At 52.5% G+C, this 14,913-nt stretch overlaps 1 protein-coding gene across 1 annotated transcript in view; it reads left to right on the top strand.

Moving 5' to 3' along the window:
* The first annotated feature begins 315 nt into the window (after positions 1-315).
* Positions 316-14,913, top strand: part of LOC131208036 (nuclear hormone receptor FTZ-F1-like) — a 28,162-nt gene continuing 13,564 nt past the window's right edge. Inside the window, exons 1-6 of the mRNA XM_058200678.1 lie at positions 316-1,275; positions 1,405-1,525; positions 3,700-3,927; positions 13,250-13,415; positions 13,592-13,758; positions 14,055-14,665. Of these exons, the coding sequence (XP_058056661.1) occupies positions 316-1,275; positions 1,405-1,525; positions 3,700-3,927; positions 13,250-13,415; positions 13,592-13,758; positions 14,055-14,665 (2,253 nt within the window). The remainder of the gene's footprint in view (positions 1,276-1,404; positions 1,526-3,699; positions 3,928-13,249; positions 13,416-13,591; positions 13,759-14,054; positions 14,666-14,913) is intronic.

The following is a 14,913-nucleotide window of genomic DNA, read 5'->3' as shown; positions in this document are numbered from 1 at the left end:
CGCCAGGGAAACGCCACCAACGTTGCTAAGATGACTGTCGAGTGCATCGAAGACTGGTATCCCACTTAAAAGTGCTCCCCCGCGTCCTCCGCTCCTCACCGCCCCCGCCGGCATCAACCCCGCGGGTGGCCAGCATCGTGTGGCGCGGGCTGCGGGGTGCCCCGCCGATGGTGTGCCCAGTGTACTAAGAAACTGCATCCCAAGTGTGTGAACCACTCGACCAGCCCAGTCGACATTAAACCTACCTCATTGACCCGCCCCCGTGTGGACATCAAGCGGCCAGGCGCAGAGAGGCAGGCGCAGCAATCCCCGCCAATGGATAACGGCGAATTCGTGGACCTGTTTGCTCAGCCCTGGAATAGCAAGTTCCCGGTCGTGTCCAACGGTCGCAGCGCGCCCCACAACGGTGCGGATGGTGGTGGTGGTCCGGGCGGTGGCCAAGGGGGAGGCTACGCGGCAAACGCGGTGGCAGCGGCCGCTGCAATGGCCGCCGCCCCGAAGCTTACCACGCGGCTGATGCAGCCTCAGCAGCCCGGAGCAGCGACGGCAACCCAAGGCTCATCGCAGGGCACGCTAAACGGTGGCAGTGGTAGTGGTCTCTTCACCGACACGAAACTGTTCCTGGCCGATGTGGCCAACATGACCGCTAACCACCACCAGCAGCACCAGCACCACAAACCTGCAGCCCTCAGCTCCCAGCAGCAGCAGCTCCAGCATGGCGCTGCTGGCCGACAAACGCTTTTTACGACAAACCTCGGCCCGGCGGCCGTGGCAACGACTGAACTACGTGATACAAACCTAGGGCCTTTAAGAAATACCAGTAGTAGTAGCAACAACAACAACAACAGTAGTAGTAGCAGCAGCAGTAGTAACAGCAGCAGTAGTACCAGCACCACCACCAGCAGCAACAACAACAGCACCAACACTAGCAGTACCCGCAGCAGCCATAACAGTAACCATCCGGACGGCCTGGCCACGGGCAGCAGTTTCACCCGGGAAAGCCGCGAGTTTCCCAAACTAAGTCACAGGCTACTGCAACCGCTGGGCTCCTCGGCGGCGGCGGCGGCTGATCATGGCGGCGGCCAGCACACGATGATGCGTGGAGCGGCTCAACAACAGCCGCCGTCGCTCGGTATGAGCCAGCAGGACTTCAACGCCTTCTGCTCGTCCTTGTCGGCCGTGGCGGCGGCGGCCGCTGCCACCGCCTCCGGGTCCGACTTGGCGGACAGTACGACGCCGCCACCACCACCGTCAGCCCTGCTGTCACCCGGTGGTGTCGGTTCTCAGGACTCACCTCAATCCAGCCTGAGCACCGGGGCTCTGTTGGCACAGGCGGCCGCCGTCGCAGCGGCGGCCCAGGCAGCGGGCGGTGTCGGGTTGAATGGGTGCTCCCTGGGCGGGCAGAGTGGTCCCGCTGGTGGTGGTGGTGGCGGGGCTGATGGTGTTGGTGACCTCGACCCCGAGGTGGAACTGATGGGGCTGAACGGGCATCAGCACGAGAAAAAGACTCCCAACTCAATTCGAGGTAAGTTGTCCGAAGGACACGGGCAGCCCGGGGGGGTGGGTGGTCCTCCTGGAAGCGGCCCACCCGCGCCCCTGACCTACGAAGTCTTTCAAACCCCTTTTCGCAAACGCAGACTTCCCACCAAGCAGGAGTCCTGCGTCATCGTCGTTACTCGTCCTTTTTTTTTTTTTTTTCGTTTGCTATTTTAAAACTTCCCGATTCAGCCGAAAACAACGGGTGAGCGGACTGGACATCGGCTCGGATGTTTGGCCCGGTCCGGTAATTTGATATTATTTTCTCTGCCGCTGCCAGCAACGTGACAATCGCGTCTAATAAATTTACTGCCCTCCGCCGTCAAAGCGGCCCATCAGGATCAGACAGGGCTGGGCTCCGTTTTTTCGAAGGAATATTCACACACAAAAGTCACTCGCACTCTCGCCTCGGATTTATGAGTACCGAAGGGTCACTCCTTTGGCATGGGTAAGTAGTTGCACCGTTCGGTTGACTGCGATCGTTGCGTGTGGATGACGCTGACGGTCTCAAACAGGTCCCAAATAGGTCCCAATAAGCTGAAGAATGCATATTATGTGAAAGTAGAAAGAACCACCATTTTGACTTAAATCAAAATAATAATCTGACGTACGAAGGGTTGCCTGAAAAGTTTCGGAACTAACAACGATGCATTTTTCATCATAGTCACCTTGTAACTCTACACAGTGACAGGAGCGATGCTCTCACATCTGTGCCACTCGTCCAAATAGCGCACGGGTTTTTTTTCTCTACAAAATAACTGGTCATGAAGGTGATTGCCTCTTCATTTGACGAAAATGTGTATCGTAATTTCCAGATGAAAAAATAAACAGAAGTCGCTTGGGGCTAGATCTGGTGAGTTAAAGGGAATTTCAAGCAGTTCAACCCGGGTTTCGCCATGAATTTTCGCCATGGCAACCGCCGAGCAACGCGATGGCAACTCAACTCACTACAAACTGCGCGTCCTAACTTTTATTTACTAATGCTTTAATAATGTCTAAATCGTTCAACCTGCGCCATGTAAAAATAAGGATCACTCCGCTCGGTGCTTAACCGGAAGAGACCGACCAGACAACTGGTCACCAACGGCAATCAATGCCAATTTGCTCACGATGCCCGAACACGGCGGGCTGGGCGTCACGAACCATCAAGTTGATGATCTTGACCCCTCAACGTTGCCGGTAACAATCGACTGCGTGGTTAAGGCCAAGCAAACATGATGCTGCCCCAGGGGCCATAGAAACCGCGTGCTCTTCGATCGACTCCGTGTTTTCGGAACGAACTTTATCGGTTTCTGGCCCCAAAAGTCTCACTAATTTGGTGCCTTTCTCGATGTTTGCTAGTGGCGCGCCCGTTACCATTAAACCGGGTGCCGGTCCAAATGCGTTCTTGGAGCACGGACCGTTTGGGACGTGCTGTTAATGAAAACTTTACACCGATGCAGCCCCGACGATGCAGCTGTGGCGTCATCCGTTGCCGAATAACCCTCCAATAAGAGAGCTCAAGAACTCATGCAAAACTCGGAACACTTTCTCTCAAGCATGCCTGTAGTGTAAGAAACGCGTTCTGGCGTTCCTTCTCAAGCGTCGGCGGCCGTCGTTGGTGGGGGGGCCGGGCGAAAAGTAATGGTTTTCTCCGCGCCCACCCTGACCCCTCTGCCGGGTGGCCGAGAGGTTATTGACATTGGCAGTTTGGCAAATATTTATTTTGATTCTCTTATGCGCTCGCGGAAGCTGAGCCCGAGCGAGTGAGCGAGTGAGCGAGAAGCACGCGTGTTACAAACGGCGCGGACAGCGACCTGCTGCCGGTCCGTTGCCGGGGAGGGCACTAAAAGCAAACGTCAAGTGATGGACACATCGACCCCCCATCCGTTCCATCACCCACCAGTTTGTTGCTTTCCGTTCCGTCGAAAAAAAAAACGGTCCAATCTTCCCTTTTTGGTCCGTGCGTCCGTCCGTGATTGATGTGTCGGTGTCGGTGTTGCTGCTGGATGATGAATTTGTGGCCACCCCGGGCTGGGCCTGTACCGGAGTCGTCCTTTTCGTTCGGTTTTACATAACATTCATCATTCGCATTCGCATGTCGTCCTGGTTCAAAGTGCAAATTATGCAACCGACTAACCGATCTTCTCTTTTCGTTCCTTTTTTTCCGATTCCTTCCCACAGCTCAAATCGAGATCATACCGTGCAAGGTGTGCGGCGACAAGTCGTCCGGGGTGCACTACGGTGTGATCACCTGCGAGGGCTGCAAGGGCTTCTTCCGGAGATCGCAGAGCTCCGTCGTCAACTACCAGTGCCCGCGAAACAAACAGTGCGTGGTGGATCGGGTCAACCGAAATCGATGCCAGTACTGTCGACTGCAAAAGTGCCTAAAGCTGGGAATGAGCCGTGACGGTAAGTCTTTCCACGTTTTCCAGCTCCCGGCGGGGGTTGCGTGTCGTTGGCAGCCACCCAGTTTTGGGTCCCGGTCAGTGGCCCTGTTTTTTCCGAAGCACGCTGTCTGTCCGAAGATGGAGTGGAAAAGCGCATGCAGTCTCGAAGGAGCGTCCGAAGGACCCGGAAGCAGTTGGGCGATTGACTCACGTCCATCGTTCCGTAGAACTAATGAGAGAATAAGGAAATATTTTACCACCATCAGCTGGGATCGGAGCGGTCCCCTAACCAGGCCTGCGCGGCACGCGGCCATTTCCGAACCGGAAAGCATTACGCCCCGGCCGAGTGTGGCCCGTGGCGGAAGCGGAAACGGGAAACCTGTAATCCGTGCCAAGGGAGCACACGGGAGAAAAACCGCCCGGCACGGAAACACGCAAATGCCGACGCTGGGATGGGAAATAAAATGTGATTTATTTGGCCGGGGACCTCACCGTTTGGGGTCCGGCGGTGTACTTCAGAACATGTGGAATTGTTTGATAAACCTTACAATTGGGGTCAATCATTCCACAATCCTCTAATTAACTGAGTACTCTGACGTGACTCTTTACGCAACAAAGGCTAAGTTTTGGGTTAGGATTTTTCCTTTGTTTCCCTGTAGTGACGGCACGCTGTGGCCTGACTGTTTCGTGATCTCAGGACTTTCCTGGCTCGGCACCTGGCTTATGTTTAAAGGGGGAGGCCCATCACAAAGGAACTCCAAGTTTGAAAGCATAATTTTCCATCGCTCCCAAATCAAACACGGCCCACCAGCGAAAGAATTCGAAACTCCTTTGTTCCGATGGCGCGTTGCATGTTGTGTTTGATTGTGCGTCAAACAGCGCCAGTGCGAGAGCGTGCATTAGGCCTATCAAATATTTGTCCCCCCTTCACACAGTACATAGTAATATGCGTTCGGCGGTCAGAACAAACACCTCCCGGTGCGTCCTCGTTTCTGTCGGTGAAGCCTTTTTCTTTAGAATTCGGTGAAAGGCACTGGGAGAAAAGTGGCTCAAAACTACAATCAGGGACGATCTTCCCAATGGGGAGCTACAACAAAAATCAATTTTTAATGAAAACATAAAAAACATAGCCAACAGAGAGCGATTGCTGCGCCTCTCTCTCTCTGCCGTGGTCCCTGCCGGAGAAAACGGAGAGTTCTCGCAGCACTCAACGGATCGCTGGGGACAACCCGACACTCACCGACACCGACGGCCGGAGCATAGTTTTCTAATGTTGGCCGGAGAGACAAGAAAAACTATCGCCCACGGAGCAGAGCACGCACGCTCGCACGTGTCACCGTCCCCACCGCCACCGCCACCACCACCGCCGCCGCCCGCAGAACAACGGGCGGCGCGCCAAAGTTTATTCACCTTCCGCGCGCGCACACACAGCCGCGTCTCTCGCTGCCGGGAACACATACACGTGGCGCGGACTGTAACTATGACGCGCTGACGCTGGGCGGCGCAACATACCCGCAGCATAGCGATGGTGGTGGCCGTCGGTCCGTCGGTCCCGCGGGTTTAATGTTCTGTGTCGTGCGCGGCGGAAGACGAAGGGGCCGCCGCGCTAGTTGCGTGACGCATAATTTTCAAGCATAATGCCGGCGATGCTATCGTTTTGATACGCTAAAATAATGTAGACCTTCATTACCGGCCGGGGGACGGTATGTCAGTTTTTTTTCCCCATTTCCCGGGTGCCGTTTCGGGCAGCTTTACCCGAAAGTGCTGGTTGGGTCGAGCTGCTTAGGCCGGAAGATTCGGGGAAGTTCTGAGCATCAAAAGCTGATCTATGTTACAGTACATGTAGCCCCAGATCTAGATATCTGGACCGCATTCGAGGGTTTGGACTCTATAAGTTTGATAGTTTTCTATGAAAGACTGTTAAACGATAAAGGGGGTCCTAAGAGCCCTCACCTGATTTCGCTAGAATTGGTGCCCTTGAGATGTGAGTTTTACCATTTTTTTCATCTCATAAGCCCAACTCTGATTCCGGATTTCGGCCTGTGATTGTAAAATCATTTGTTGATTATTTTTAATTGGAATTTTATTGGAATATTTGAATTGCAACTATTTAAGTCGTAGGTATCAAAACGATAGTGAAAATGTTTCGATTTAAATCTATTTGAATTATATGTTATGTCACGTGGCATTGAGTCGTTTTAATTTTAGAGGATTGTGGATTTAATTTATTTTTAATTTTGTGTCGTATCTAATAACTGACAGCATCTTAAAAGTAGTTAACTTTAAATCTTCAGATAATTAGCTTTCGGATTGTTGGGTGGTTAGAATTATTGCATCTCTTGATGAGCACTTCTTTTAGTTTGTTACCATCTGTTTTTTAAACATTTTGAGCCAGAGGAGTCTGAGACCTATTGAGACATTTCTTTCTATTTTCTTCCGGCATAGTCACGGTTGCATTTCAAGAAGCGGCCATTCAAAATTATTATTATTAATATACTAACTGACCCGAATATTATCCAGGAATGGCATAACCTTTTGACGAATACTTATTATTTGTTTGCATACTGCAATAAACCTATCTCCTATTGGAGAACGTAAACGCAACACGTGTTTCACATTTGTAAGAGTAAAAGGATGCTCTTTAGCCACTTAAGTGTGCCCGGGGAACTGAGGTTCTAAGCTTTGAAGTGCGGGACATGGAATCATTCGATGGTCAATGTTCCAGTTTGAGCCACCGACGACGAGCTCAGCTCTGAAGATGCGTGCTGCACTCTCCGCCACCGATGACCCCACCTCAACCGAGCCATTCGCGCTAATTTGTCTAACAGTTTCCTTCCTACCCCGCTGATGAGACGCTACCATCCAGAAGATGGCCACGTGGAATTCGCGCCACAACTTTGTAGAGCATCTTGCCAATTCGAAGCGCAGAAGACGCGAGCCCCAGAGAGACACTTAATTGCAAGCCGTCGACGGCATCAGCTGCCAGAAGCCATGGGGCCAGATCAAAGCGACTGCATCTCGCGGCCAATTGTGGCGCTATTTTATTACTCCCCTCCCTGGACCCCCTTCCTGGGCAACAAGTTGCAAGTGGCCACTCGTGGCCAACCATCAGCCGCTTTTTTAAACGATTTCTAACATCTTTTGCGATGACGACGGCACCATCTTACTACACCAGCTCTTCCGAGCGAGCACATCCTTCCTTCCTTCGCAAACCGGACACCGGATCTTTCCGGCCGTCTGCTCTGGGGGTTCTAATTGTAGCCCTGTCCGCGTGTGGAAGTGTGTGTGTGCACCGGAACACCAACACAGCAGCCCAGCCCCGAGAGCGGACAAACAATCGCAAAGCGCCGCGCACCGCCTCCATCGTCGCCTTTGATGAATCTTCTATAATTGAAACGATGAAAATTGCATTTATTTGCATAACGGTCCCATAAATTAGTTCTTCACCCCCGTCGCCCCCGGGATTCCGCCAATCCGACCCCGCATTCTGGAGTGATTCTGGGGTTGGAAAACTTTCACCCCGGGCCACGATTATTTTCGCAAATCATCGGTGCCCCCCCGAGGCGACACCCCGGGGTGATTGACCTCGGTGGTGAGAACGAATGGGGTGGTTGTCGCACCCCCGCGTGAGGGTTGAAAGTCATCTCTCTCTCTCTCGCTCTTTGCCGTTTGTAAACGCGATGGCGTAATGTTTCCGTCGATCCATCGGCTCTGGGCGTGTTCTGGGTCTGGGTTTGTGTGGGATTCGTAATGAAGCAGTAAGTAGAGAGCCGCGTTGCCGCTTCAGCCGTTGACGTGACGCGTAGGGGAAGGTGCCAAAGTGACACGTTCGCGCTTTGCATTGCAAATGACGACGACAGATCACACCGATCAGCCGCACGCACGCAGCAGGTGTGTCTCGGGTGATCGACAGAAAGCGATCGCTTACGGGCGTGTGTCAGCTCACTGCTAAGTGACACCGATTTATCACCGATCGCCCCTGCTGTGGGGTTAGCTCATGTGACACGCGGGTCGACCGATCTCCGACCGGGGTGGTCCGGGCCATGCCCTTTTGCGACGCATAATAAAACGATCGGGGGTTTGATGTCAGCGATTACGTCATGTCCCGACGGAAAGGACCACACGCGCTCTCTGACCGCACCGGAGCGTATTTTTAGACATCCCGAGTCCCCGAGTCCAAGTACCTCATCCGGTTCGACACAGCCCCCATATGCTGCTGCTGCTGGTTGGGATTTAAGACCGTGCTGCGGTGCGTCAAAATGGCCTCCATTCTGTTTAAGTTCCCCGAAGAACTTCAGCAACTCGCAAGGGGTTGATAAACGGCAGCCAAAGTACCTCTGTCCGGTATCGGGTGGTGATGCCATTTCGCAATCAAGCGTCGCCAGTCGCGGAAGACGCGTTTGCCAATCCTGACCTAAGCCAACCGCCATTGAAGTGCGCCATCAGCGACGCCATCGTGGTCGTAGCTTCCGATGCGGCTATCGTTGTAGTGGTGCCGGTTTCGCCGGGACTCGCCACCTCGATGTTGTTTATTTGATTGCAATCCACCGTGAGCCACGCGAGACGGACGATCGAAATTTCCTACTTCTTTGCGCGGTGTTTCTTTACGCGAATTCATTCATTCCGCGAGCTGCCATTATTTGGCATTTGTTTTTTTCAAGTTAAGGCGATCGATTAGGTTATGCATAGCAAAAAGTGGTTCTTTAAGATTCAAGAGAGACTTTTCACCTATTGAAGGTTCACAGCAGAGTAGCCAAAAAACGCGCAGAATTTCACGCGGAATTTCGCGATGGTGGTTGAGGAGGGCCAATCACCCCACCGGTTATCGGCGAGTGCCGGGAGCGCAGACCCAACAAGGCGGTCCCCGTGGCGAACTGGCCTACCGCACGCAGCGCAGAATTTATCACCTAAACAAACAACAAACGCTATCATTAGCGATGACGATGATGTGAGGTGGAGGGCCATTACCCACCTCAATGTTCGTGGCGTTGTTTTTGCATCGTTTCGGCCATTACAGTACACGGCGGGGACCGCCGCCCTATCTGGTCTCGCCGGTTGACCCAAATTCGGCGCGAGCCGAGTGAGAGCTTTTTCGCACACCCACAGGTGGCACCGACGAGGGAAGTGGCTATCGTCTAGACACGCGGTGGGCGGGTGAAAAAAAGGGTTTTTTTCGTTTTGGCGTTTTGTGCGATCCACACTGGGGTATTCCAGGAAACCTGCATTGACCTCTCCGCCACCTTCGAAACAGATGGGCGCAACATGGCCTGTCGCCTGATAACGGTCAACTTCACTCCCTGGGCGCGATGGAGCAGAAATGCACTGCGGGCCAATGCGAAAAAAATGAACAACATCGAGCCGGAACTGACCTAAGTAGGGCGCGCCTTTTCGCCGCGCGCGGTGGCGACAGCGAAAGCGAAAGTTGCAACGGACCGCGGTGCGAATCGGCCACTTGTCGACGGCGCGGTTATCGGTCAATTTGAATCGATTTCGTCAACAGCCCAGACACGGACGGGCTGGTGACAGGTTGTCCGGAAGAGGTGCACCAGAACTGAATCGACTCGCTGTTAACATGGCCAATGCCCAATTAACCGCTCTTTGTTATTAGTGTTTGTGGTTGGCAATCAGAGCAAAGGTTCGAAGAGCGTTAGGTTTGGTCCATCAAAAACTATTTACTGTTTGATTAAGTGGAATTTTGTTGACTTTAAACAATTTGCAAATTGTTATGAAATTTTAGTTAATCTGTTTGTTCGTTTTCAATACGAATGGAACATTGTAAATATTTAAATTTTTATATTTATATTTTCAAAACGACAGTCCGATTTATGTAGTTCGAAACTGACAGCAGCGGCCTGTAGTTTCGGGCATAAGGCCATTCTTTAGCGGCACAATACTTTAGCGGACCATTGTTTCGTAACCCGAAATGGAGACGCCTTGTCATTTTGAGCATCATTTTGTTCGCCACACAAAACAAAAGCAAAAATGAAGAATCTCTCAAAATGATTTGCGAATACCAACCGGCAAAGAGACGACACGGCGCGGCATTCCACTAATGCAACGGTTCCGGTAGACGACCCGCCACCTTCGGAGCGAGAGAAACGGGAAGCAAAATTGTGCCAGATTAAAAACCATCCAAAGAACCCATCCACCCAACCGGCTTCCAGCTTCCAGCAGCCTTCTTCCCCGTGGAATGTGGGGGGGGCCACAGCATAAACCCAATGGCAGCATGGCAACATGTTTTGCGGGCCAATGTTTTCTGTTGCCGGGGGTCCATTCCCTCCGTCCGTCTTCCTTTTCTAAACCCTCTTCCATTCAGATTAGGAAAAGGGAGCCCGGCGGGGCAACAGACAGCACGTGGGCGTGGGGAGGCCTGGGTGGGTGTGTGCCCATCACATCGATGTCAATGCACACAGAGAGCCGCCGCCACCGCCGCCGCCGCTCCGTTCCGTTGCCACGATTATGCAACGCGTGCGCATAAAACCGTAAACTTTCCGCACCCCGCTACTGTCCTCTTCGACCCCACCTCCCACCGTTTCGGGGGCACACTTCCTGTCGCGCCTTCCACAATGCCCGCTCCGAGCCCGCCCGCCTGCTCTTTAATCCACCCAAACACCGACCCACCATCTGCCGGGGCGCGCGTCGCCAGCGTCACAATGCAACCCACCCATCGGGTGGAGATGGAGCAAAAGGAAGAAGCGGGGTGCGGGCAAAAATGGCAAAAAAGAACTGAAACGCTAAATTAAAACAGAGTTCACCAGCCGCCACCCAGGGCGGCGGCGGCCACGGTGCAGTTGCCGTGGTGCGCACGGCACTCATACCAACGCGACAACGACACAACGACGACCACCACGACGACGATGATGATGATGCACTACACGACGCAGCTTCGGTCTAGGCCTCGGACGGAACGGGTGTGTGCAGCAGTCGCGAATACCTGACCTATCCCAAAACCCGAACCTCGAATGCTGGCACCGGGCCTACCGCGCGCCGGATGAGGCTGATGAGAGGACACGGAAGGAGGTTGTCTTCGGTGGGTGCGCTCTCCTCGCGCCCCACCATCGTCATCCCCAAGGAAAATCATTAGCCAAGAGGCGGGCGCATTCAAGTGTGAATTCCGTCCTTTTCCCGCCCCTGCTGCTTTTTTGCGACGGAAACTTGAGCGCGCATTCTCCCGGCATTCTCCGGCATTATGCTTCACTGTCTGGTCTGTGTGGGATGTCGAAAAATAAGAAGGAAACGGCGTCCCGGAAGGATACGAAATAGGCACCCGCGGCGGCGGCGGTGGCGGCGAGGACAGCGCTTCCGGGAGGAATGTCCGGGCTCGGCGTCATTGGAGGGAAACCGGGCCCACCCACCCGGCTGCGCCGCATTCGAGATGATTTTTAAATCGATAATCGGTCCTGGACCTACGCCAACACGGTCGCTGGTGCGGTTGCTGGACACCATTTCCCATGGGCGGCTTCGCGTGCCCGCTTGGAACGACGGCACACACGCCGTTCGAGTCCGTCCGGAGAGCTTCCAGTTGATTCCAATTCACGAAAGTGGCCTACGTGAAATTTAATCTTTCACCTTCCGATCGATATCGATCGGTAGCTTCTGCTGCAACGCAATTCTGTGGCTGGGGCAGGTTGTTTAAAGGGAATGATTTCTATTTTTCGGGCGATAAGCATTATGTGTCAGAAAATATAGGGAATGCAATTGTTACTCGAAAAATCTTTCCCTATTCTACTTTTAAAATAATCATTAACGGAGCGGTCTGTTGAGTTTAGCGAACAGGCAGATGTGCAACGATCTGAGTTGTATTTGTGGCAAAATTATCACGAATTACGAGTGCAGTGTGAGATGGTGCATTATCTTGATGCCAATGCCAAGAATGGTCTCTTCACAAATTCTGTCTTTTGATGCAAACCCCGCCTAATACTAGGTTGTATACTAAGTTTTGACGTTCGATAGCAAAGGGCGCAACTATGAGCGTAATTTTTTTTTTTGTTATATTGGTACACTCTTCAAATGAACTTATGTGAAGTTTCATTTCAATCGGTCACTAAATTTTTTTTTTACAAGTCATTTAGTATCGGCATGTCACAGCATTTTTTACAATGAGAAAAATCAAGTATCGTGCAGTGACTTTATTTTTATTTTTGGAAGGTTCAAAAGCAAGGGAGATTTATAAATGAATAATGAATGTGTATAAGGACTCTTCACTAATAATTTGGGGGTAAAAGGGGGGTTTCTGAGTTTAAATGTGGTCGTAGTAGATTTCAAGACGATCCATGTCAAAAACGCAAAAAACAGACATAGCACCTGAAATCGTAAAAAAATACCGGATATTGTATCGGAAAATCGTCGAATCACTTACAGAGATTTGCTATAAGGCCTAGCCGTCTCATTGAGGAGTATAACCAATATTTTGTCTGAAGTTTTGGGTTTCTAAAAGCTGTTTGCAAAATGTTTGCATAATGTACCAAACCATGAACCGATAATTGAAGACGATTGGTTATTTCAATGACCACTGGCCAGCACAGAAATACACATAAAACTTCGCTTGACTATTCCATTTGTTTCTATGGTTACTAGATCGCAAATACGCAAGAACGCAAGACGCTGTTCAATTTTCTCACCTTCACCTTCTCACCTCACCTTCAGCGTTTCAAACTGAAGGATGATGAAGTATCCGCACTTTTCGCTACTGAATAGTAGAGTATGTTGATTTTCCTAATAAAGTAGGTGCAATCTAAACCTCCCAGCAGGCTTAGCTTAGTAACCGATGTAAACAAACGTTTCCGCCAACATCGTGGCATAGCATAGCCGTGGCTGTCAATACTTAGGTCCCCGTGGTTTCGATTAGATTGAAATCTATTTTCATAAAGCAATGTATCAGAACAATAAATAAACCGTAACAAAAGGGGATAGAACATAACGTACATAGAAACTCCACTGGTTCCATCGGTCCATCGGTTGGTGACATCGGCTAACATCAGCAGCGATTTTTACATTCCACGTACTCTATTAGGAAAGTCAACCTACTCTACAGATTATCGCTCAGTGTTATATTCATTCGCTCGATTCCGTTATCCAAACTTCAATGTCCTTTCTGTAGTGGGTCAGTGATTTCGGTGTTATTTAGCGCAGCGACCAAAATGATAGTATTTTTGTTGCCCGATAAATTAGGTCAAATCCTGAAAAATTGGGCCCTAAAAAAACGATGAACGATTTGCGATGGCCCATCTGAACGATGGCCCATCTGAAGACTGCTTCGGCCAACAAATTAAAATCCCATTTTTTACAACAAGTTTAAGCGCGAGTCGTTAAAGGCCGTTTCATGATCTCGTTCCCCTTTTCAGCCGTCAAGTTCGGCCGAATGTCGAAGAAGCAGCGCGAGAAGGTGGAGGACGAGGTGCGGTTTCACCGGGCCCAGATGCGCGCCCAGAACGATGCGGCCCCGGACAGTTCCGTGTTCGACACGCAGACACCTTCCAGCAGTGATCAGCTGCACCACGGCTACAATGGGTACGAGCCGGGAGCAGCACCCGCAGAAGGACGGCCGGGCGACCGGAGCCGGACTGTGGCGCTACTAATAAAACAACCGTTCCCCTTTTTCCGTTTCGTTTTTCTTATCTTCTTCTCGTTGTCCTTTTTATCGATGGAAAACACCCCCCTTCCCGTTCGCCGCCGTTTCGTTCCAGCTACACATATTCGAACGAGGTCGGCTACGGCAGCCCGTACGGGTACTCGGCCTCGGTGACGCCGCAGCAGACGATGGGCTACGACATCTCGGCCGACTACGTGGACAGTACAACGACTTATGAACCGAGAAGTACGATGATAGACTCAGATTTCATAAGTGGACACAGTGAGTATCGCACGCGCCACGCCAACTGCCCACGATAACAGCGCCCCTCATTTACGCTGCCGCCGCCGCTGCCCACCCCCCCTCTCTCAGCTACCCAGTTCCCGCTTGCGTCTCCTGCCTGTGTGCCTGAGTGTGTTTGTGTGTAATTTGGGACCCCGCTGATCCTGCTCCCTGCGTGTAGTTAGACCATAGGTTTTCCCAGTGCGCTTTCCCTCCGCTTTTCCCCAACCAGTGGACGTGTAAATAACGTAACCGAACTCTCCCCTCTGCTCTGCTACTAACACCTCACGTTGCAGACAAGGACGGCTCACCGACGGGCGGCGGCGCCGATCAGAACCGGCCGATCACGCTGAACGATATCCGCTTGGCGCGGGTTCAGCAAACGACGGCCACGACCACGACGACGGCGGCGGCCGCCCCGAACGCCGCCAGTTCCGTAGCGGTCGGGGACGGCTCCGCCAGTGGTGGTGGCGGTGGTGGTGTTGGTGAGACCGATCGGGGACTCGCTCCTCAGCCCCAGACGGGACTGGGTGCCTCCGGGCAGCTGTTGGCCACGGATCAGCAGCAGCAGACCACTCTGACGGTGCTGCCGACGAGCGGCGCGACCAATAGCAACAACAACAACAACAACAGTAGCAGTAGTACAATGATCACCATCAAACAGGAGCAGCTCGCCAGCGTGGACAGCATCAGCGTCGGCAGCTTCGTCGACTCGACCACCTTTCTGCCGTCGCCGACCGGCCAGCAGCACCATCAGCACCTCCACCCTCACCACCACCACCATCAACCGATGGTCACGACGAACGGCGGCGGCGGTGGCGCCGCGGTCGGTGGTGGTATGACGGCACCGGACGGATCAGGTGCGAACATGAGGAGCAGAGGAACCTCGGTGGTGCCACCAGAGCGAGTAGATAGCAACCCGTCGCACCAGCGCGCACCACCACCGCGGCCAGCTACTAACCTACCGAACTTGTCTCTCTCTTTCTCGTTCTCTCTCTTTCTCTCTTTATCTCTCTTTCTTTCTGGCCCCTGGCCTCTGTGGGCGCTGGGCCGCTCTTAACTAACAACTCCACTTTCCCTACACGCCCCCCCCCCATGTGTGTGCCTCACGCCCCCACTACTAATCCTTCGAATGTCCCCGACATGCGGCACTTC

This window comes from Anopheles bellator, chromosome 2 (assembly GCF_943735745.2).
Source record: "Anopheles bellator chromosome 2, idAnoBellAS_SP24_06.2, whole genome shotgun sequence".
In the NCBI taxonomy this organism is placed as follows: Eukaryota; Metazoa; Arthropoda; class Insecta; order Diptera; family Culicidae; genus Anopheles; species Anopheles bellator.
Note: the sequence above shows the minus strand (reverse complement) of the source record. Positions and strands in the feature narration are given on the sequence as shown.